The following is a 23,728-nucleotide window of genomic DNA, read 5'->3' as shown; positions in this document are numbered from 1 at the left end:
CGATGTCTTTGGGAAACCCATGAATCCGAAACACCTGCCGCATCATGATCTCAGCAGTATCTTTGGCGGAGGGCAGGGCTGGTAGAGCGATAAAGCGGGCCATCTTTGAGAATCTGTCGACCACTGTGAGGATAGTGTTGTTGCCTTTTGAGACTGGGAGTCCTGTGACAAAGTCCATGGAGATCTCTGCCCAAGGCCTGGAGGGGATGGGCAGCGGCTGTAGCAGTCCCATGCGTGGGCGGTTCGAACTCTTGTTTTGGGCGCAGACCGAGCATGCCTTAATGTACTCCCGGACCTCCGGCTCCATGCCCGGCCACCAGAACCTCCGGCAGATGGCGTGCATGGTCCGCCGAACTCCCGGATGGCAGGAAAGCGGCGAGGAGTGAGCCCATTGAAACACCCGGGGGCGTAAGTCGATCGGGACAAACAAACGGTTTTCTGGACACCCCCGCGGTGAAGGGGCCCCCCCATTAGCCAGCTTAACCTCCTTTTCTATTTGCCAAGTCACCGCCCCCACCACACAGTTCAGTGGTAGGATGCATTCAGGCTCCTTGGCCACAGGCTCAGGGTCATGGAGACGAGAGAGCGCATCCGCCTTCTTATTTTGGGACCCCGGCCTGTAAGAGATGGAAAACGAAAAGCGGTTAAAAAAGAGCGCCCACCTGGCCTGACGAGCATTTAGTCTCTTAGCAGTCCTAAGGTATTCCAGGTTCTTGTGGTCTGTCCAGACCAGGAAAGGGTTCTCCGCCCCCTCCAACCAGTGACGCCACTCCTCTAAAGCGGTCTTCACTGCCAATAACTCTCGGTCTCCCACGTCATAGTTCCGTTCAGCTTTGGAGAGTTTGCGAGAAAGAAAGGCACAGGGATGAGTCTTTCCATCCTGTTCAGAACGCTGTGAGAGGATGGCCCCAACCCCTTCATTCGACGCGTCAACCTCCACCACGAACTGGCGGAGGGGATCAGGCATGTTCAGTATAGGTGCTGTGGTGAAACGGGTCTTGAGGGTCTGGAAGGCAGCCTCTGTCTCAGGGGTCTACAAGAACTGCACCTGTGGAGAAGTGAGAGCATGGAGGGGAGCCGCTATTGCGCTGAAGCCTCGGATAAACCGCCTATAGAAGTTAGAAAATCCCAGGAATTGCTGGACCTTCTTGCGGCTATCAGGAGTTGGCCAGTTAACCACAGCGCTGATTTTAGCCGGATCCATCTGAACCCTTCCAGGGGCTACGATAAAGCCCAGGAAGGAGATGGTGTCGGCGTGGAATTGGCTTTTCTCTGCCTTAACATAGAGCCGGTTGGCCAAGAGTCTTTCTAGAACTGTGGCTACATGCTGCTGGTGGGTGGCTAGGTCAGGTGAATAGATCAGAATATCATCTAAATAAACAAATACAAAGCGGTCTAAAAATTCACGTAGAACGTCATTAATCAATGCCTGAAAGAAGGCAGGGGCATTAGTAAGACCAAACGGCATCACAAGGTATTCATAATGGCCATGTGGAGTGTTAAAAGCCGTCTTCCACTCGTCCCCCTCCCGTATCCTAACTAGGTGGTAAGCATTCCTTAAGTCAAGCTTTGTGAACACCTTAGCTTGTTGCAACTGATCAAAAACTGATGACATTAACGGGAGTGGATAACGGTTCTTAATCGTGATATCGTTCAGCTGGCGATAGTCAATACATGGACGCAGGCCACCGTCCTTCTTCCCCACGAAGAAAAAACCTGCCCCAGCAGCAGAGGAAGAAGGGCGGATTAAACCCGCCTTTAACGAGGACTGGATATAATCTTTCATGGCTTGTCTCTCGGGACCAGAGATCGGGTAGAGCCGTCCCCTGGGAATAGTGGACCCAGGGATGAGGTTGATGGCACAATCATATGGTCTGTGAGGGGGTAATGACATGGCACTGGTCTTGCAGAAGACCTGTCTTAGGTGGTGGTAACAAGCGGGGACTGTGCTCAAGTCGACCTCCAGTCCAAAATACATGCTTGATTTGTTAGATTCCTATGAGACATCTAGACCCCTAAGGTCGTCTGGAACCGGTCTTCTGCATGTTCCAAGAACAAGAACCAAGCAGGGTGAGGCAGCATTTAGTTATTATGCTCCTCACCTCTGGAACAAGTTACCTGAACGTCTGAAGTATGCTCAAACTGATAGCTCTTTTAAATCAGGGCTAAAAACGCTTTTGTTTAGCACTGCATATCCATAACTGTCTATATATTTCAGTCTACTTGCTTTCTATTCCTCTTGTGCTTATCTCCATTGCTGATTTCAATTATTATTATTAGTAGTAGTAGTTTTTATTTTATTTCTATTCTATTTGTTATTAAATGCGATTTTTATGTATAATTTTATTTCCGATTTTGATTGTCTTGGTTTTTACGTTGTATTGATTTAAATGTGATTTTATGATCTTCATGTGATGTAAAAGCACTTTGAATTGCCTTGTGTTGAATTGTGCTATATAAATAAATTTGCCTTGCCTTGCCTTGCCTGATAGGGCTAAATGATAAATACAAAATAAATCTGTATTGACTTATACTAACCCTGAACCTATTGGTTCAGGTGATACACTGTTTGATTTAAAACTTTGTTTTCAAAAACTACTAAAGAAAAATTCCCAAGTCCCTTTATTTAAAAAAAAACAAACAAAAAAAAACAACACAGAGCTATCCGACTTCGGAGCACCCCTAGACTCAAACTAAAGTGTTGTTCTATAGAAGCGATGGAGGAAGTCGGCGTGATGTCACGATGACGTCACCTCGCTTAGCAACGTGTTGCCATTTTGTGAAGGGGGAGCACACAGCTAAACATTCCATAGACAAACGTCTGAAATTATTATATTTCAGGTGTGTTTTGCGTCCTTTTTCCTAAACACGTCTTAAACGTGGCTTACTATTATCACGAGTCACTGCCGACAGACGCGAGGAAGCGATGCAATTTAAAATTAGCGTTTATTGGCTTACAAAGCTGCCGATACAAAGTCGCAGCTGATAGCTAGATAAACAAAAGAATGGCCTGCAGTGGAGTTCAGAAACATCTACAACTACCTCATAAAGTCACCCAGTAAGTTGACCTTTATCATTTACGTGGAATATGTACTGTGTGGAACTGAGAAAAATTGGTAGTATATACTAGGGTGACCATATTTTGATTTCCCAAAAAAAAAGAGGACATTTTGCCCGGCCTCGAGATACTTGAATTTTACTCGAAGTTCACTCAAAGATGCCTATATCACTTTAATATATTTAAAGTGTGCCTCCTCCGTCCTGGACAGAAAAATTCAGTTTTATTAAAAAAAAAAAAAAAAAAAAAGCCAAATAGTATATATTATATACTATATGGAAATAAGTTTTTTGCTCAGCAGGCTTTATTTTTACTAAAACATAATCCAAAAAAAAAAAAAAAAAATTAAATATTGAAAAAAAAAATATATGCAGACCCGTGGAAATATAGTACAGTCAATACAGACACACAGCAGGCTTGTGGCACATAAACATTTTTATAAATTATTATCACGACAATTGTCGTTGAGAAATTGTTATTCCCACTCAATTTTTATTCTCATTCAATGTTCTAGATTGCACGCAAACAATAACTAAAATAAACTATTCAACCGGCATGTTTCCAAACGCAGCAGTTCAAAACTACGTTTCCCATAATGTGTAGCGCGGCTTAGTTAGCTCACTGATAGCTACCCTATTAGCGAGTACCGGGAGACGAGGCAAAATCTAACTTTGTTATATAAGTTTACAATCATCTGTAGCACAACGATGCAACACCAAACGGGATTTTACAGATCACGCCAGTACAAACCACAGACAGAAGTCAACAGTTGCCATTATATACGTATTTATAGTAAAACACTTAACAACTGTGCAGGCGCGCCCACTTAGAATATAATACTAACATTCAACCAAATACACGAATGCAGAACACTTAATACAAGACTAATACAACATACTGCATCTCTTTGTACCCATATATTGTATAGTATATAACAGAAGACACATGAGCGACATTAACAGAAGATAAACTTACAGAAAGGTGTACGGAGCACTATAAACGTCTCTTAAAACTACCCCTTATTGTAGTCTGTAACTGCCTGTTTTCTTGCCAAACCGTCAACCCAGTAGATGGCGGTAATGCCCCATTGTACAAGGGGTAAACTGTACTCGTTCTCCCGTCCCTACGAGTAGGAGCCACGACAACGCAGGCAAGCGCTGCCCCCAGCGGCCGGAGGGATTCTCTTCAAATTGATCCTGTGAAAAATCATAAAAACCGGACATTTTCAAGAATTTATAAAACCCGGCCGGATTACGAGGACACGACGTGAAAGTAGGACATGTCCGGGCAAAAGAGGACGTTTGGTCACCCTAGTATATACGAAGTGATTATTTCTGCCGTAACCGGTAATTCGCCTCCAAGCGTTATTTAGCCTTGAGCACGTCACGGCAAAATAACCAATTCCCATTAGGCCAATAATATACTGATTGACTAATCAGAGCAGTTCACGGCAAAAGAAAAATAACGCTTTTCGAGTTGCCGGTTACGGTAATAATAACCACTGCCTAGTCTATTGAATCCTTGCAGCTAATTGGGGCAAAAATTAAAGTTTACTCACCAGTAATAAAATGTTGGCTGCAAACGTAAATGTGCTTGGATTTAGGTTCCCACGGGCGAAAATAGTCCACGGAACCGTCTTCTTTTACTGTTCCTCAATTAATTGCTCTCAGTCATTTGTTTCTCCTTTTCTTCTCACGTGGAAGAATGAAGAACTTCAAATGCGGCTCCGAACTCTTCCTTGTGTGACAACCCGCAACACAGCAACTTTTAGTCATCCCGACGGAAAAAAGACCGCAAATAAAATGAAAGTTAAACATGTTTGTATTACAATGCACGACAGAGCAACTGCTTGTGACTCGTCTTTTGCCCAATAGAGGAAGTCGGACATCCAGGCATTTAATGACGTCACCAGCCACAACAAAGCGTCGCCATATTGAAAATGGGGCAAAAGACGAATCACAAGCAGTTGCTCTGCCGTGCATTGTAATACGAACGCGTTTAACTTTCATTTTATTTGCGGTCTTTTTTCCGTCGGAATGACTAAAAGTTGCTCCTCGCGTCTGTCGGCAGTGACTCGTGATAATAGTAAGCCACGTTTAAGACGTTTTTAGGAAAAAAGATGCAAAACACCTGAAATATATTAATTTCAGACTTTTGTCTATGGAATGTTTAGCTGTGTGTTCCCCCTTCACAAAATGGCGACACGCTGCTAAGCAAGGTGACGTCATCATGACATCACGCCGACTTCCTCCGTTGTCAATATGGCGACGCTTTGTTGTGACTGGTGACGTCATTAAATGCCTGGATGTCCGACTTCCTCTATCTGGGAAAAAATTTATGAAAAAAATATCAGATATTCAAGGACCGATCTACATCTGAGGCATACTAGACTAATCCGACACTCAAAGCAAAGTACATACTCTCATGAAATTCTGATGTGTGATTTTGTTAATTTCAGATTTTTTTTTCATGTCAGTTCACGTCAGTGTCCCCCTGAAGTGGGCCCATTCTTGGATAGCACCCCCCCCTTTTTTTTTTTTTTTTAAATGAAGGAACTTGCACTCTGAAGCCACCCTGTTGCAATACCGTAATGCACATAATGCAAACAATGATCCAAATGAGGGACGGCTAGCTTGACTTCGTTATTCCTTGTGGAGGCTGGCCTGACTGGAGTAGTTTTGTTGGTTAGCAAATTCACAGTTTAATATTATGCTAACTTTGATGAAGGCATAATATTATGCCTTCATCAAAGGCATAATATGATGAAGGCCTAATTATTAGGCTTAATTATTAGGCCTAATATACTAATAATTAGTATATTGGTTAGATACTAATATTATTAGTATATAACTAATAATATTAGTATATTAGTTATACACTAATATTGCTTATATAGCACGCAATATTAGTGGTGTTTCCCCCACCTCAACAACATTGACGTCTTTTTGCATATAGTGGCTGTAGCAAGAGCCTGCTGTAGGTGCCGTGATGACATTTTAGGGTTTTTGGGGACTTCTTTTAGCATATTCGGGGTACACTTGCTTGGACAGCCAGACCTGGGCATGTTGGCAGTTGTTTTGAATGACCTCCACTTGTAGACTATTTTCCGGACAGTGGAATGGCTGATTTTATATTCTTTTGAAATCCCTTACCAGACTCGTAAGCATCTGCAATCTTCTTTCTGAAGACAGACACCTCAGACAGCTCATTTGATCTCACCATGGTGTTTTCTCTCACTTCAACAGTCAGGGGCACACCAAACTATGAATGTGAGGTTTAAATAAGGCAAGCCTCCTTCAAAACACTGGGTAATGATGTTCTATACATGTGCACCTGATGTGATACCCCTGTGTGTGATTTTAGCCATTTTAAGTGGGATTGAATGTGGGGGTATCCTAATTTATTCCTCAATAGAAATTGCATTTACTTTTACAGAAAGTTATAAAAAAATCTTTTTTCAGTTTTGTTTAGTTCTATTATTTGAATCTCTCAAGATTGTTAAAATTGATATTAACTATCAATATGACCAAATATGTTAGAAAACACGCAGGCTTTCATCGGGTGTCTTAATTTTTTCACATGATTGTATGTATATACTACTAGCAGTGTGGCCCAGCATTGCCAGGCACAAACTTGTGCTGGGTTGTTGGGACCAAGGTTTGTTAAATCGACACATAAGAACCTTGAAATCAGGGTTTTGCCAAAAATGTTTTTTTGATGTAAACTAGAAGGATTTATCGAGCGGTACAACCGAATGGCAGATAAAACATACTTTGATTCAAGATGCTGGTGGAATGTATTTTTAGTAAAAGGGCAACATAAAGGGGTTAATGCATAATTGCGTTTCCATCACTGTGTCCAGTAATGTGGTAGGAGACATGGAGAAGAATAAAAGAGACAATTCTTATGTTTCACAAGTGCTGCTCTTGTGCTCCATACACCACACAACCCCAAGAGACAGCGCCTTTATTGAACAGCAAACACCAGAACATAGCAACGGCAACCACCAACACACCAGTAGAGTTTCTTTCATGTACAGTAATCTCTCGCTACTTCGAGCTTCAAACTTTGTGCCCTCAGTCCATCGCGGAATTTCCCCCCCTAATAAATTAATAAATGCAGTATTTTATGGGGACAGCTGCCAGTTTTCTTGGTCAGGCAGTGCAATGGAGTTAATGACGATTGACGGATTTTTGAGGATTGACGGAGGTTTGATCTTGCCAGAGATGCACGGAAGCTGAAACTTCAAAGCGCCACATGCGTCAATCCTCGTTTAACCTGGTAAACAGTTGCTGTGGCAACTCATTGTGTGTAAGTGAGCAACTTGAGTGGATTTCAATGAAGGATTTACAGTAATTTTTGGACTAAAAGCCGCTACTTTTTCCCTTCATTTTGAATCCTGCGGCTTATAGCACAGTGCGGCTTATTTGTTGATTTATTTCGGTTAGTAGGTAACACTTTATTTGACACCATTTTGGGCATTACTTAATGCTTATGACAGATGTCATTAATTGTCATCTGGCAAATTATGTCACTAACTCCATTTATGTCCAGCTCGGCTCCTTTACATCCATTCAAAAGTGGGATAATTTGCAAGATAACACTAAATGACATCTGTTATAAGCATTCATTAGTGGTCATGACAGTGTCATATCATAATTATGATTGTCTAATGACGGTCTTATAGCGCCACAGTCAAATAAAGTGTAACCAAATACCATAACTAGCAATTAATTAAACAACTAGAACAGTAACTGAAGAAAAAATTAGCACAGAACATGAATTTTGATTGTTATTTACATCTGTAACGCTGCAGCGCATGCTAGGAGGTATGTTGGACACAAACAGTGTTGGCAGCAGAGGTTGACTGTCTCCCCTAAGGGAGTACTGTTGGCCAAATGAAGCTTCTTGAAGCAATGAAGCTTTGCAGCCAATTGGTTCAAAGCTTCATGGTGGTTCATTTGGTATTATAAAGCGTTACCAGTTAATATCTTTTGGTGTAAGCATCCCATAATACAGTGAGGACAACTGCAGCTTATCTATGAACAAATATCGTTTTCGTGTCAAATTTCGTGGGTAGCGGCTTATAGTCAGGTGTGCCTTTTAGTGCAAAAATTACGGTAATAAAGACAAGTATTTTTCTACTTGTTTAAAAATAATTCGGTGGGACAGTAACATGTTTAAAACTTAACATAATTATTACATTTGAAGTGCTTAAAAACGTATCGCGGCGGGTTCTGGTCCCCGCTAACAGTGATATCTGAGGGATCACTGTACAGTGTTTTAAAGCTTGTCTGACAAAGCTTTTTTTAAAAAAAATATTTTAAGTCACAATCAAAGAAATATGTATATACACTGCTGGCCAAAAGTATTGGCAGATAATGCTCAATTTCTCCCAGAAAATGATTGCAATTAGAAATGCTTTAGTGCTAATATCTTCATTTATTTTGCTTGCAATGAAAAAAAAAAACCACAAAAAAGAATGGGAAAAAAAATCATTGTCATTTTACAAAAAACTCCAAAATTGGGCCGGAAAAGTATTGGCACCCTCAGCCTAAAACTTGATACACATCCTTTAGACAAAATAACTGCGAACAACCGCTTCTGGTATCCATCAATGTGTTTTTTACAATGCTTTGCTGGAGTATTAGGCCATTCTTCTTTGGCCAACTGCTCCAGGTCTCTGAGATTTGAAGGATGCCTTCTCCAAACTGCCCTTTTCAGATCTCTCCACAGGTGTTCTATGGCATTCAGGTCTGGACTCATTGCTGGCCACTTTAGAAGCCTCCAGTGCTTTCTCTCAAACCATTTTCTAGTGCTTTTTGAAGTGTGTTTTGGGTCATTATCCTGCTGGAAGACCCATGACCTCTGAGGGAGACACAGTTTTCACACTGGGCACTACATTATGCTGCAAAATTTGTTGGTAGTCTTCAGACTTCATAATGCCATGCACACGGTCAAGCAGTCCAGCACCAGAGGTAGCAAAGCAACCCCAAAACATCAGGGAACCACCGCTATGTTTGACTGTAGGGACCATGTTTTCTTTGAAGGCCTCGTTTTTTTCCCTTGATTGATGCCTTTTCCCAAAAAGCTCTACTTTTGTCTCATCTGAACAGAAAACATTCTTCTAAAACGTTTTTTACTTTCTCAGGTAAGTTTTGGCAAACTGCATCCTGGCTTTTTTATGTCTCTGGGACAGAAGTGGGGTCTTCCTGGGTATCCTACCATAGAGTCCCTTTTCTTTCAGACGCCGACAGATAGTACGGGTTGACACTTTTGTACCCTCGAACTGCAGGACAGCTTGAACTTGTTTGGATGTTAGTCAAGGTTCTTTATCCACCATCCGCGCACAATCCTTCGTTGAAATGTGTCGCCAAGTTTTCTTTTCCGTCCATATCTAGGGAGGTTAGGCACAGTGCCATGGACTTTACACTGCGCACGGTAGACACAGGAATATTCAGGTCTTTGGAGATGGACTTGTAGTTTTGAGATTGCCCATGCTCACTCACAATTTTGCTTCTCAAGTCCTCAGACAGTTCTTTGGTCTTTCTTTTCTCCACGCTCAATGCGGTACGCACAAGGACACAGGACAGAGATTGAGTCAACTTTAATCCATTTTAACTGGCTGCAAGTGTGATTTAGTTGTTGCCACCACCTGTTATGTCCCACAGGTAAGTAACAGGTGCTGTTAATTACACAAACTAAAGAAGCATTTGTCTGGCCTATTTTTGGAGTTTTGTGTAAAATGAAAATGATTTTTTTCCCCATTCTCTTTTGTGTTTTTTCATTGCATGCAAAATAAATGAAGATATTACTACCAAAGCATTAGTAATTGCGATCATTTTCTGGGAGAAATTGAGCATTATCTGACAGAATTGCAGGGGTGGCAAATTTACTTTTGGCCAGCAGTGTAATATACATATATATTAGGGCTGTCAAACGATTATTTTTTTTTTTTTCGAGTTAATTACAGCTTATAAATTAATTAATCGTAATTAATCGCAATTCAAACCATCTTTAAAATATGCCATATTTTTCAGTAAATTATTGTTGGAATGGAAAGATAAGAAACAAGATGGATATATACATTCAACATACGGTATATAAGGACTGTATTTGTTTATTATAACAATAAATCAACAAGATGGCATTAACATTATTAAGATTCTGTTAAAGCGATCCATGGATAGAAAGACTTGTAGTTCTTAAAAGAAAAATGTTAGTACAAGTTATAGAAATTTTATATTAAAACCCCTCCTAATGTTTTTGTTTTAATAAAATTTGTAAAATTTTTAATCAAAAAATAAACTAGTAGCCTGCCATTGTTGATGTCAATAATTATTTACACAATGCTCATTGGTGCTGAAGCCTATAAAATCAGTTGCACCCAAGCGCCAGCAGAGGGCGGCAAAACTCCATAAAACACAATTACCAAGTGAGCGTTTCACTGTACCGTCATTTAAATGTGTCTGAGCGGGGCATCTGCGTTAATTGCGTCAAATATTTTAACGTGATTAATAAAAAAAAAAAAATTAACGCCCGTTAACGCGATAATTTTGACAGCCCTAATATATATATATATATATATATATATATATATATATATATATATATATATATATATATATATATATATATATATATATATTTTTTTTTTTTCCATGAAAAAGAATGACTTACTTTTGCCTTTAAATCTGAGGTTTTATTTGTTTTTGGAATTGCATTATATACAGAATTATAATGCTTCCACCTCCTAATGTAAACACATTTGATTGACGTTTGCAATATCAAACTTGGAATCATGTTTTGTGTCGGAATTCTTGCCCGCGTCCCTTCTTCTGTCACATCATCAGGAGCAAAAGTCGGAACACCATCAATAAACTGTACAAAGGAAGCATTCATTTTACAATTTGTGTGGACCTTGGAACCATTCAGACAAGTGTTGCAATGTGTTTAATGGACCGTGACGGAGTTTAATTCTGACCTTAGAACTGTCATAATTCCAGCTGGCACGAGTTTGCCTGAATTCTTGTACCTGGACCCCATCACCACAGAAAGGAGCCCGGATGCAACTGCAACAACAGATTGAAGGACATTTACTTAAATTGTACTAAAGTATTGAGCACAAGTACCTCTAATACTTACATAATAACACCTTGATGTCAGTGGGCTTATTGGAGATGTTATAGGCGCCATAAGCAGACAGTCCACCAAAGACCAAACCGGCCATCAGAGACATGACACTGCCTTTAACGGACATGTATGATGATGACAACTCGCTTTTAGTTGTGGTTTTATTCACCCAGCAAACAAAATGATGGAGCTTACTACTCTCGACCTTTTTTCTTGTATCCCATAAATCCTCCTAGCAAGATTGTCGCAGCATAGCCATATCCAATCCAGTCGATAGCCATTGAAGAGCTGAATTGAAGAACCCACAGTTTGAAGTCTATTATTTGTGTAAAAGCAGTTTATTATCTGTGTAAAAGTTAAAAAATTGGAAGCTATGCGTATTGTCTGTTTTTATTTTTATATTACTACAGTATTATATAGGCATTTGACCATCAAGGACAGTTAAATTAGTATCATTTTCATGTATGTACAATACAATTGAATTTAAAAATGGTTCAGTTTTCTAATATTTAAGCTTTTTTTCCCCCTGTTCAATTCATTTTTTATTAGACCTAGTGCGTTGCCATATTTCAATGTCATTATTGCACTATTGAAGAGCTTAGGTTTGAGAACAACTATCCTGGATCAACCACGGTGACAGAAATAAATCAATATAAAATATTTTTAACTCATTCACTGCCATTGACGGCAATAGATATTCAATCTATTTGAATGAGCATTTGGCTACTATTCCTTTTTGGGGGGGCTTCAAAAACTGCAACATAAAATTTTGTCCAAAAAGTAGACACAAATTGATTGACAAAATGTGAAACAAGTACAGTACTGTACTAGTACTGTGAAGACGGGCGCTTTTTAACCCCTTCTGCCCGAGTGTATCACATTTGATAAACTCAGAATTTCATTATTTTGAGACTAATTTAGAGTTTGGAAATTAAAAAAAAAAAAAAAAAAAAAAAAAAAAAAAAAAAAAAAAAAAAAAGATGGACACACATGCCAACACATGCATCTGCAGGTTCCATGAGAAAAAAACATCTGGATTTAGCTAGCGTTATAGATATTAGTACGCTTATTACACATATTCATTTTGATTTTTCTTTTTCTACAAATTTGAAAAAAGTACCATTAGGACCTTATTTTTTATGTTTTGGGATTTCTGACAATTGCATCATGCATGTTGCAGGCATTAAGGGGTTAAAAATGACACTTTCTCAAATTGGCCACTAGATGCTGCTGTTGACAATGTATTTAAGCGGGAAACAATCACTGTAGTACTAACTGTACTGTGGCCGTCTTTACAACCCAAACGGCAGCTATTTGTATAACGTTAATGTCTTTCATGTTAATGTCCTCTCAGCCCACCAGATTTACAACAACTTACATTGCGTTTAAACGATGTAGAAGTCCAAGAAAGAGCTCGAACACAACCACAGTCACAACACTTCCTTGGTCTGACGACTCAACAGACGCGCATGCGCTGTGTCGCCAGTGTTGCCTTCAATTGCGGCTAACAAAGTAGAACAGTAAAATATATACCAAAGCGCCCGCTCATCCATAATTCAATGACTTTTCAATCATATTTTCCGGTCAATCCTAAATCAACTGTTTGTCAACATTAGTTTATAAACTATAAAACAATTTTAACCTAACCATCGCCTGACATACCATAGACCAACATTGTTTCAACGTTGAAAATTTCAATGTCAACCATACTGATGATTTTGATGGAAAATCAACATTTATTCAATGTCGGTCTGCTATCTGGGAATTATTTTTATAATCGATTCATCGGACAATTAATTAAACAATCGGATTTATTCAAGGGTGAAAGTGGGCCAGAACGGTCAGGAACGCAGTTCCGGTATAAGATTCAGGGCCAGAACGCAGTTCCAATATAAGATTCGGGGCCGGAATGGTGTTCCGGTACAGGGTGTTTTGATTCCGAAAATATGACGGCAACTGTCAAAACTATGTTAAAGAAAAAAAAAATTTGCTAAGCTGCCACACATGCATTTCATCTCCAAGAAGAAAACAATCTACCAATATCAAATTTACATACACAAGTGTTAACAACAAGCATATAATGAAGTGCTAGCGTAGCGTAATCTGTTTCCACCAATATTTATTATTTATTTTATTCCACGGACAGCATGGAGGTTTCCCCAGCTGCTGCAGTTATCGGAATCTGACGATGATGAGTCACGTCAATGTGCGAATGCACGCAGCAAAGCAAAACGCCTGGACTCGTTTATCCGTTCTGACATACTGACATGTGATCAGCAGAGATAGTTAGCTGTGATTGGTTCAAATGTGCATGTTTTCTGGAACAGCAAAAAAAAAAAAAAAAAAAAACTTTTTGAATTGATGCGAAAGGCCAAAAGGGCAATGCAACATAAAATTGATCAAATCTTAAAGAGCAACGAAAGAGTTGAGGAGGCTTATTTCATTTGCATAATATCCATTTCACTTTGCATAATATAAGTCATTCGTACTTATTTTTTCTGAATGTATGTTACTTATATCTTTATTATTTAAAACAAAAAAATAAATGTTTACATTAACTTCAATTTTAATATACATCCTATATTCTTAAGTAGTTCAAATTGAGATTTGCATTAAGTATGTGAGGAAATGAGAGAAAAGAAAAATTAGGAGATGGAGGTTGGGGTTATTGCTGTTTTTGTTAACTTTTATTTTGCAAATCATTGAAAAAATACAATTTTGAATGAAAATCAGTTTTGTGTTATAGCAATAACTGTGCTAAAAGTTTTCTTTGCATTTCAGTAGTTTAAGAGGTTTGACCCCCCCCCCAAAAAAAGAAAAAAATTAAAGAAAAAAAAAAAAAAAAAAAAAAAAAAATCTGGCTCTGTGGCGACCTTCACGTCGGAGAGTTCCGGCAAGAAATTCTAGCCACTTTCACCCCTGGATATATTTCACTTTATAAAATAATCTTCACACTTTCACTTGAAGTTATCTTATGTATGTTGTAAGTAAGAATGAACACGAAATGGATGACTATTTTATTACAACTTCCTGACTTAAAACAGTAGTTGTAGACGACTGTTAAGTACATGTTCAAGTTTTTAACAAAGGTTCTGAGTATAAAACAAAAAACATTTCTCAGCAGACAAAGAAAATAGTCCTGCTCATTCAAATTAAAAAAAGTGCTGCTGATTGACTTTTTTTTTTTTTAATCTTGTGGGCAAAGCGCTGGGGGGCTTGATTGGTTGGGTCAATGACTCATTTATTTTCTTTAAATAAACTTAACAAAATTGAATGAGGAGGCAGACTGTAATGAATCAGTTTTCTTTATCAAACAGTTGTTCATAAATGCAATTAAAATCCAATTTCAAAGCACTCTCTATTGTATGACAATTTACAGTTTGAATGAGAGTTTGTGTTGAATGGAAGCTGTTATATGAATGGGTTTATGTGTGTTGTTTCTTAATAAAATGAAAACTTTACTATCTAACAATAACTCAAGCGCTACTACGCTTCTCCAAAACACAGTACATACGGACACTTAAGCCACCGATTAGCATAACTGCTAACTAGCCTAGCGTGCCATGCTAAGTAATAACGCCTCATCAACAAAGAATACAAACAATACAATTGGCTTCACTTACTCTGACAGAGGCACACTGGATCTAACAACAAAATGGACAATCTAAGACCGGTAATACACCAGGCACATCAGCGTTGCCGATGCGTCAATGCAGTGAAACATGGCCATTCAAGTCAAGCAGCAAATGCACATCAGTTGGAGAGTGACTGCGTTTCAGGTGCGTTCCAGAAGCGGTTAAATGCATCGCACCCGAAATGAATGGCAGAGTTTATTTATCGCGAGACGCAACCCTCCTGGATGAATCGGACTAGGTAAGATCGGGCAGACCGAAAGTCACTCATGTAAAAATACGGTGGATACGATTTTCAAAATAGTATGCAATAAAATTCTGCGTGGCGCTTTAACTTTCTAAAATTAATCAATAAAGCTTTTTAAAACCATTCATAAGAAAAATTGATTGAGGCATTTGATTTTGAAAATGTTCAAATCTTTGTCATCGCAATTGTTATTCTCTTTAGCACAGGACTTATTTTTTCTTCAGAAAGCTGACCAGCACACGGGGTCTGAAAGGCAAATGGTTGTTGTATTGTTATCTTTAAATAACCGCTACTCTCGGACCCTCGCACAATTTTGCAATCCCCGCGTGAATCGATTGAGCTGCGCCACAGACGCGCGTGGTGTAAAACGCATCCCTTTGAAATTTGAGACGAGGGTTTGCGGCCAATGCTTGTGTATTACCGGGATTAACTCTCGACACTTCATAAAGTTATTGATTCAGCAACCCAACCTGACTGTAGCAGAGTAGCAGTGAACTCTCTCTCATGCTCTAACTACTAGTGCGCGCGCATAGCCTCACATTACACACAAAGACCTAAATGGGAGTGCTCATAGCTGCCGGAAAAAATGAAATTCTTTGGCAACTAATTCATTAATAGACTCGTTGTTGCAGGCTTAGATAAAATATTCTAATTTGTTGGGTAATGAGATTCCAGTTCGTAACCTCAAAATGCTGAGGCAGATGTGCTAACCACTTGGGCACAGTGCAGCTCCTATAATTTCAGCAATCCTTAAAAAAAAAAAAAAAAAAAACACGAAGTTAATGGAGTTTGGTGAAATGGCGCATGAAATGGAGTGTCTTGAGAGGCCAGAACGCAAATTTACTCATTAGTCTAGCCAGCTGAGACAGTGCGGAAACGGGCATTTTAATAAAGGGGCCATCTGGCACATATTTTTATTCACAATAAACACACACGTTTGACGCTCACCAAGGAAACAAAAATACTTTATTCATATACCCACACTCACAACACATCAAAATGAATCCTGTAAACCTGTAAATATTACCACATTTTCAAGCAAAATAAGCCACTATGAGTGTGGACGGTGAGCGCACATGGCCGCTGAACGCCTCTATGTGCATTAACATTGCAAAGAGCCGCTGAGGTCCTCCTGGAGAGGGACGAGAACCCACTCCTCCAAAGAGAAGGCACACGTTTGCAGGTTTAAATGCTGTCTACAGAAAACAATCCCTGACAGAATAAAAGGTAACACATTTAACATATGTGAAAAAGGTCATATAGGAACAAGGGCGATGTCTCAACCGAGTGAGGTATTGCAGCATGGTGTAAAAACGTTTACCTTAAAATAGACCTTTGACTAACTAACTGCAAATGTGCAAAGTCAATATATGGGAAAAGGCTATAGACAAGAACGTAATTCACGGACAGTGCTTTTCACAATACAGACGTGTATATGTATAATACAAATGGCTTTCAGTATGGCTTTGTAAGCTTTTTTGCTTGAAGGAAGGTAGATCTTTAGAAGTGAGGATTAAAATTGAAAGAAAACAAACATAAAAGTATAAAATGAATGTAGATTCAAGTCAAAGGGTGTTACACTAGGGCTGGCATTGTTAAAGTATTGCTTAATGTAAAACACAGAATATAGTGGAAAAGATAACAGGTTTTGCAATATACTTCCCCCACCCAACCCTCAAGCCAAATATTTTAATTTGATAAAAAAAAAAAAAAAAAAAAAAAAAAGACCTATCAAGCCCTCTGAGGAACATACTAAATTTACGACCGTACATGATAATGATTGGGCCAGTTAAAATGCTTTTAGTGGTTATGTACAGTGGTATGAAAACATTTGGTGACCACCCTTGATAATTTTCAAAGTTTTCTTCAATAAATCATTGGTTGTATGGATCAAATATTTCAGTTAAATGTATCATGCAGTAGGCAAACAGTAATATTTAAGAAGCAAGGGCGTAAGTTTGCATAGGGACGGTAGGGACATAATACTATCGTTATTTTCTGACTATAAGGCGCACCAGACTATAAACCGCCACCTACCAAATTTGACAAGAAAACGGCATTTGTTCATAGATAAGCCGCACTGGACTACAAGCCGCCGCTGCCCTCACTGTGTTATGGGATATTTACACCAAAAGATATTAACTGCTAGCACTTTGACAGTGGCATCATAAGACTGTCATAAGATCAAATGAGGCACTATGAAGCTTTGAACCAATTGGCTGCAACACTTCTTTGCTTCAAGAAGCTTTATTTGGCCATCACTGCTCCCTTGGGGGGGGGCTCAACCCCTGCTGCCACCTGCTGTCAACACTGTTGTCATCTGCGTTTCCTATGAGGACCAGCGTACACCTGCACAGTGTCGTAAAATCATCAATCAATCAAAACTCAAATGTCCCGCTCGATTGCAGATGGATTAAACCAGTGTTTTTCAACCTTTTCTGAGTCACTGCACGTTTTTACATGGGAAAAAATCTCACTGCACACCACAAACCAAAAATGTCCAAAAATTACTTTGTGTACATTATACTTAATTTTAAAATAATTTCTCCGTATTTATACTTGCTCAGTGTGAAACTTGAGCCTGTTTAGATGAACACATAAGAGATATCCTGGCAGTCAACAGCTCAGAATTATCAGACAGGGGGATTTTAGCTAGGTATTTAACTGCACCAGGGCTGGGCCAATGGTTTGCAAGCAGGTAGTATTGTCTCTGTCACAGTGTAGGACTTGGATTTAGCAACAAGTTCAGCAACAAGGTAACTGGCTTTGAGGGCTATGTCATTTACCTTTGTGATATTTCTCAAAAAAGTTGCCTGTTTCTCTATGTTTTCACAAAGGCGAAGAAAATAGTCCATCGACTTGTTTTGAAGCGATGGGTTTTTCGTTTGGAGATGACTTTTAAACTTGCTTGCCAACGTATCTGCTCGTGTCGCGTACAAGAACTGCTCTGATTTTTAGCCATCAGCCAGCTTGCTGTCCTAGACAGTATGTTGGAATAAAACACGGGGAGGATTTACAGTCATTACGTATGGATAAAATGAAAAGGACACTTTCGTGTATATCGACTCTTAACGAGTCTAATCAAATGATGTACAGTAGGCATGTTCTAGTCCACATTGTCGTGGAAAGCAAGTTGGCTGATTGTTAGAAATCCGAGCAGTTGTTGAACGTGACACGAGCAATACCTTGCTCATCTGCACACGACCAAAACCTTCTACCTACTCCCTCCTTCCTTCCTACTGCAACTTGCTCGAAGAAATAAAAAAAAAAAAAAAAAAAAAAAAAAAAAAAAAAAAAAAAAAAGAGATTTTGGGTAATTTCTCGGGGCACACCTGACGATCTCTTATGGCACTCTTGTGTGCTGTAGCACACTGGTTGAAAAACACTGGATTAAAGAACATTTCCGTTTCCAGAGGCTGTGTGAAGGATGAATGGTAATAAGGTAATTAATTCAGTTGTGGCTAAACAATAGCATATGACGGTTAGCAACCGTGTGGCTTAGTGTGGCTAACCCCCCCACGAGTTTGGTTTGGTGTCACGCCAGCGAGTGAAAGCCGGGCTAATGTTTATTCTTTAATTTGCACGAAAACGTTCACATTGACTTCCATCTCCATAAAGAATGGGGAAAGGGGGAAGTGATGTTTGCCATAATGCAGTCGGCACATTTGTTCCTTTTTTTGTGTGGAGGGTTCCTGCCACCCTCCTCAAAGTTAATCAGTGCCGGTGAAAGCGATACGGAACCCCTCAAGATATAAAAGAGGTGTCATCAAACTAGTTATCTGTTGACATATCACATATGTTATGAAAATATTTTATAAAAGGTTGGAAAGCTACCTAGTGTTGCTTTAAGAAGTGATTGGCTGGATCGTGGAGTCTTGCTAGTTGTGCTAGCATTTGGTAGCATCTGGTCGTTTGCATTTGGTAGGTAAACTTCCATAAAGCATCTCATCAAAAATCCTTGCTCAGGCTGAGGTAAAGGCCTTTTGTTACTATCCAACCGGTTTGCAACTTCTCTGAGTAACTCTGCAAGTGACACTACCGTAAAGGAAAACCTGCACAAACCTTTTCATACCACTGTATGACGCACTCATGACTGGCAATAGGTTCTGCACCACTGTTTAACATGAACCATTCACGTAGTAAAATGACCTCTTTAAACTCTCAGGATGGTTTTACTTATCTTCAAGTTGTTAAACAACACAATGCATATAATTTTAAACGGCTACATTCATTTTGACAATTAAAGCCGTATATTGACACTGTAGTTTGTAAAAAGTGCAGCAGGTGTCAGGATGATAGAAATCAGAAGTGGATTACGATCATCACTCACCGAGCCAAAATATTCTGGCAAATATTTGACGTATGGCGAATATTTGTGCAATTTCAGCTCTGTGAGCTTTTGAAAGACGACTTTACGAAGTGTTTTACATAGAAGGGCAACATAGGAAAGTGTTTAGCTACCCGTTCATGAATATTGTACGAATCTTCACCTCAATAGGATCTCATCTGAGCTGAAGCCTTTTCCAGCAGACTTTAGGCGAGAGGCAATATAAAGTAGTGTGCAAAGTGGACTGGTTGCCAGTCAATCACCAGGAATACATACAATTTTGTTTAAAACTATTCAACGACAATAGCAGAAAAATGTTCTACGATGACAATTAAAGAAAAATCATAATCAGGTCAAATTAAGACTTGTAAAATCATTAACTGCATTTGTCTATATTTAGGGATGGGAATCGAGAACCGGTTCTTATAGAGAACCGGGTCCGTGTGTTTCAATTCCATGGAATTGTTTGGCAGTTTATCTAACAATTCTCTTATCGATTCCAACCAGCACGAATTACGTCACGTAACTAACGCATGTTACGCACGTTCGATCCAGCAAGTACGACAACTTGATTAGGCTACGCTGGTTTAGCATGTGCATCGCAGCCGTAAACATAACAATGACACCACGCAGGTTCAAAAGCTCGAAAGTGTGGTTTCACTTCACGAGGAAAAATGACAACAAAGCGACTTGCAGTCATTGCAGAGATAACCGCGTCGGGAGGGAATGCGACCAATAGCAGAAACATTTGCGCACAAAGCATGCAATCATTTTGAACGAGTGTCATGTTTTTGACACGCTTCGGACTGATGCATTGCAAACCCGGCAGCAACAGCTACAGTAGCCAAGCTGTGATCTCTGCACTTATTACAAAGAGGAAACTCTGGAAAATAGCTCCCACTGCCTATGTGTTTCCTTGTAAAGTATGCAACACTAACGTTGTGCATTTAAACGGATGCCATTTGCATTACATGTAGAATATGACCGTGACAAGAGAGCCTGGCTGGCTCGGAGGCTGACAGTGCTCGCTCCTGTTGCTCACTACCTGCTCTAGCTTCTCCTTTCATGGAGGCAGGCAAAAGTAAAATGCCCCAGGCCAGGGTAGATGAATGTCACCGAGCAGACATGCTTCTTTTTTTTTTTTTTGCAAAAGAATTGTTAATTTTGCACATTTGCACTACGGACTGTTTATGTATTTGACAGTATTTATCTTTTCTTATTGTTTTTGAGTGCTATTAGCTCATATATCCTTTTAAAAGGGAGAATTTTTTATTTCTATTTACAAAATGTTTCAGTAAAATGTTACACATTCTTGTCTATTTGCCACAATTATATATTGCCACAGTTAACATCGAGGCTTTGGGCCTCTTTTGACCTCGTTGTGAGTTTGTAAAGTTGTGACTTCTGTTTAAACAGACTTGATGCCAATCAAAATGTTTGTTCTTTCCCCCCAAATTAGAATCGATAAGAGAATCGATAAAGAATCAACTCGTTAAGCAATATCGATAATGGAATCGGAATCGTAAAAATCCTATCAATGCCCACCCCTATCTATATTGCAGTTATGTTTCTTATTACCTTCGCCAGTATGTGAACTCACGGAAGGCGGAGGTCATGTGTTCGCTTCCGTATGTTTGTTTTGGGTAACTCAAGAACGTATGAAGGGATTATCATCAAATTTGCAGCTTCTGTCTGTAATATGAAACGAAAGAGGTATAAAATGTGGGGGTAATGAGGTCGAAAGTTACATATCTCAGAATTTTGCGTTTTTTTTTTTTTTTTTTTTTTTTAACTTTTGGGAAATAACGGAAAAGCTTATTTAACTCAAATTTGCAGGTTAGGTGATAAGAGTAAAAGGTTACAGAGGTCAACAATATGGCAATTTGGCTGATCTGAGTGCTTCTTCTAGTTTTAATGAATTTATTGTCAGACTTGCTACAACACTAAATTGCAATATAGTTTGAATCTTTTTAAAAAAAAACTGTATTGTAATGTATAAAGAAAAACAGCCATTTAGCCACTTTCACACTTATGGCCAATTTAGAGTGTTTTTAGAGTGCATGTTTTTTAAGTAAGTGGGGGGAACCCAAAATACCTGAAGAAAAAAAAAAATCAATATAAATTACATAGAGGTTATATGAACATTTAATATATAGCTTTCTATTCCGCTCTCATTTTTCAAATCATGCAATCATTTATTTTTAACTTTTATCACACAGTGGTTAGCTTTATGTATGTCAATTAAGATTAATTTCAACAATTTAATAATTTTTCCTAAAACACTGATATACAGTTACTAAAGGTTGGCTAATGGTAAAAGTAATTAATAAATTCACATTATTTCGGGGGAATTGTTAGGAATCACGGTACAGATGTTCTGCTTCAGCAGAAAGAACTATGCAAGGTGAAATAAACATAGCATAAACAACGTTAAAACGTAATTCATGACTATGAATTATCTTTTAACGTTGTTTGAAGAATGACTGGAGTTTGCGAGTTCGCCTGTAGTATCAAAAATGAACGGCATGAGTAAAAGAATGGCCAATATCTGCTGGAAAAATGAGCATGCGTGTTTGGCTGGTGAGAGCAAAATGGGGACGGGAGATGGCGGGTTGATTATGTGACTATTTTTAGACCGTCTGAGGAATTTCACATACTTTCTTTTGAAAAAAATCCACTGTTTTCCCCAAAGCCTGATAGTTTCAGAAAACACGTAGTTACACATGACAAATAATTCTTTGCGTGGGTTCGGCACAGTGCGGTGTGAACGTACACACATACCACAGCATCCTGGTTCTGGAAGAAAACCTTGTCGGGTTACAACATGGCACCGGCATTGCGTGATTTCAGGCAGTGTGTTAAGGAAGCATATTGACCCACAGCCAACCTAGGAGAGTCCCGTACACCCAGGTCCTCCAGTACACTTTCCTGCCTCGGTCTGTCAGCAGAAGAGGCAGCGTCAGGCCCCCCAAGATTAGCACGGCTGGGAGGGTTTTGGAGAGGCCCAGGGAGGAACGTCTTCCCTCCCCGGGAAAGCTGCATAGTTTGTCTTTGTCGTCGTGCTCATAAAAATCCACCAGCAGCCTTTGAAAGGAGAGACATGCCTGAGGAATTGTTCTCCGCTGCGATTTAACACTTCAAAATGCCTTCTAATCATTACATTGTATCCCCACCATTTTCACATCTTGTGATTCTGATGGATGTCTTATTCACAGAGAACTTAAGGAAGCGATTGATAAATTACCCTGGGATGCGCAGAATGACTGATCTGCAGAAATGATTATATGGGCTGTTGCTAGGCAGACAACTTTGAGTAACTTTTTCTCTCATCTAGTCGATTTAAATCAATTTCTTTTTTGTTACACTGTATGCATTTTTAATCATTTACTGCTTAATCAAGTCTCTCCATTGAACAATCACCCATCCATTCTCCACAGAGCTTTTTATCATTAGCAGTGTTGTCACGAACGCGTCACTAATATTGTAATCTGATTATTTTCTTTCAGTAACGCTCAGTCTAATGCATTCATCTTACCAAACCAGTAATCTGATTAAAGTTAGTTTCCTGAGTGTCTGTGCGCTACTACTTTGTTATTGCCTCATAATGTAGAATGATGATGTAGAATGAATAATATTTTGTCATGTACAAAAAGCATATATAAAGCATAAAAGCATAGTTACGTACTTCCTGTTTTGGTCTCGAGTTACACTCGCTAAGTGTTTTGGGACTGAGAAAGCCGAGTGGAGCCACCTGTTGAGATGTGCGAGGGAATGTTGATCTGTGTGCGTCCATGAATGAACGCGAGTTTTTATCCTTTATTGTGGAGGATTCTAGCGATAGGTTGGAGCCGCTACATGCGCGCCCGTTTCGTAGCTTCGCCGTTGCAAAGTCATTGTTTGCATCATATTCGTGTTACATTTATTCCGTGAGGTGACGTGTTCGTTTAGCATATTTGGGATGTGTTTTAAGTCCGATTGAGGGTAAAGTGCTTAGTTGACGCCACATTTTGTGGCCAAATTGACCGCGTCTGTGTACGGCGTACTTCCGGGTTGTGCGGGCGTGAATGTGCGCCCAAACATTTGTGTCGATTGCTCTGTCCAATTCATTTGTGTGTTGTTTATTATTGTGAAGTCAATTTGCATTGTTTTACAATGGCACTGACATATATGCTCCTAAACTCCTAAACCCAAAGCAGAAGTTGAGAATTTTTGACATTAAGCTTAATCTTCTAGTTAGCAGGGTTTAATTAGTCGGTGCAGTTGATTAATTTCAACAAATTACATGCTGATCTTCCCCTTTAAATTAAATCACCGGAGAGTCATTTATATGC

The 23,728-nt window shown here is 39.3% G+C and overlaps 2 protein-coding genes across 3 annotated transcripts in view; both read right to left on the bottom strand.

Moving 5' to 3' along the window:
• Window positions 1-10,723: 10,723 nt before the first annotated feature.
• Window positions 10,724-14,976, bottom strand: tmem14a (transmembrane protein 14A). Of its 2 annotated transcripts, none has more exons than XM_057848792.1 (5): window positions 14,815-14,976; window positions 11,397-11,479; window positions 11,204-11,305; window positions 11,043-11,130; window positions 10,724-10,939 (listed from the first exon to the last, which is right to left on the bottom strand). In XM_057848792.1, the coding sequence occupies exons 2-5, from the start codon at window positions 11,470-11,472 to the stop codon at window positions 10,900-10,902; spliced, it is 306 nt and encodes a 101-aa protein (XP_057704775.1). In that variant the 5' UTR covers window positions 11,473-11,479; window positions 14,815-14,976; the 3' UTR covers window positions 10,724-10,899. The 2 variants fall into 2 exon arrangements, with proteins under 2 accessions (XP_057704775.1, XP_057704774.1); XM_057848791.1 differs by lacking the exon at window positions 14,815-14,976 and adding an exon at window positions 12,570-12,701.
• A 1,019-nt stretch (window positions 14,977-15,995) lies between these two features.
• The window catches only part of agpat5 (1-acylglycerol-3-phosphate O-acyltransferase 5 (lysophosphatidic acid acyltransferase, epsilon)), a 37,725-nt gene continuing 29,992 nt past the window's right edge, over window positions 15,996-23,728 (bottom strand). Inside the window, exon 8 of the mRNA XM_057848762.1 lies at window positions 15,996-22,481. Coding sequence (XP_057704745.1) covers window positions 22,256-22,481 — 226 coding nt within the window. The 3' untranslated portion in view covers window positions 15,996-22,255. The remainder of the gene's footprint in view (window positions 22,482-23,728) is intronic.

This window comes from Corythoichthys intestinalis, chromosome 10 (assembly GCF_030265065.1).
Source record: "Corythoichthys intestinalis isolate RoL2023-P3 chromosome 10, ASM3026506v1, whole genome shotgun sequence".
Taxonomy (NCBI): domain Eukaryota; kingdom Metazoa; phylum Chordata; class Actinopteri; order Syngnathiformes; family Syngnathidae; genus Corythoichthys; species Corythoichthys intestinalis.
This window is presented reverse-complemented; position numbering and strand designations above follow the sequence as displayed.

Coding starts and splice junctions, on each gene's coding strand:
- tmem14a (XM_057848792.1), bottom strand. CDS start 11,472: ATGGCTATCGACTGGATTGGATATGGCTATGCTGCGACAATCTTGCTA. Junction 11,131..11,203: donor TGACATCAAGGTGTTATTAT/GTAAGTATTAGA, acceptor CTGTTGTTGCAG/TTGCATCCGGGCTCCTTTCT. Junction 10,940..11,042: donor GGAATTATGACAGTTCTAAG/GTCAGAATTAAA, acceptor TCCTTTGTACAG/TTTATTGATGGTGTTCCGAC.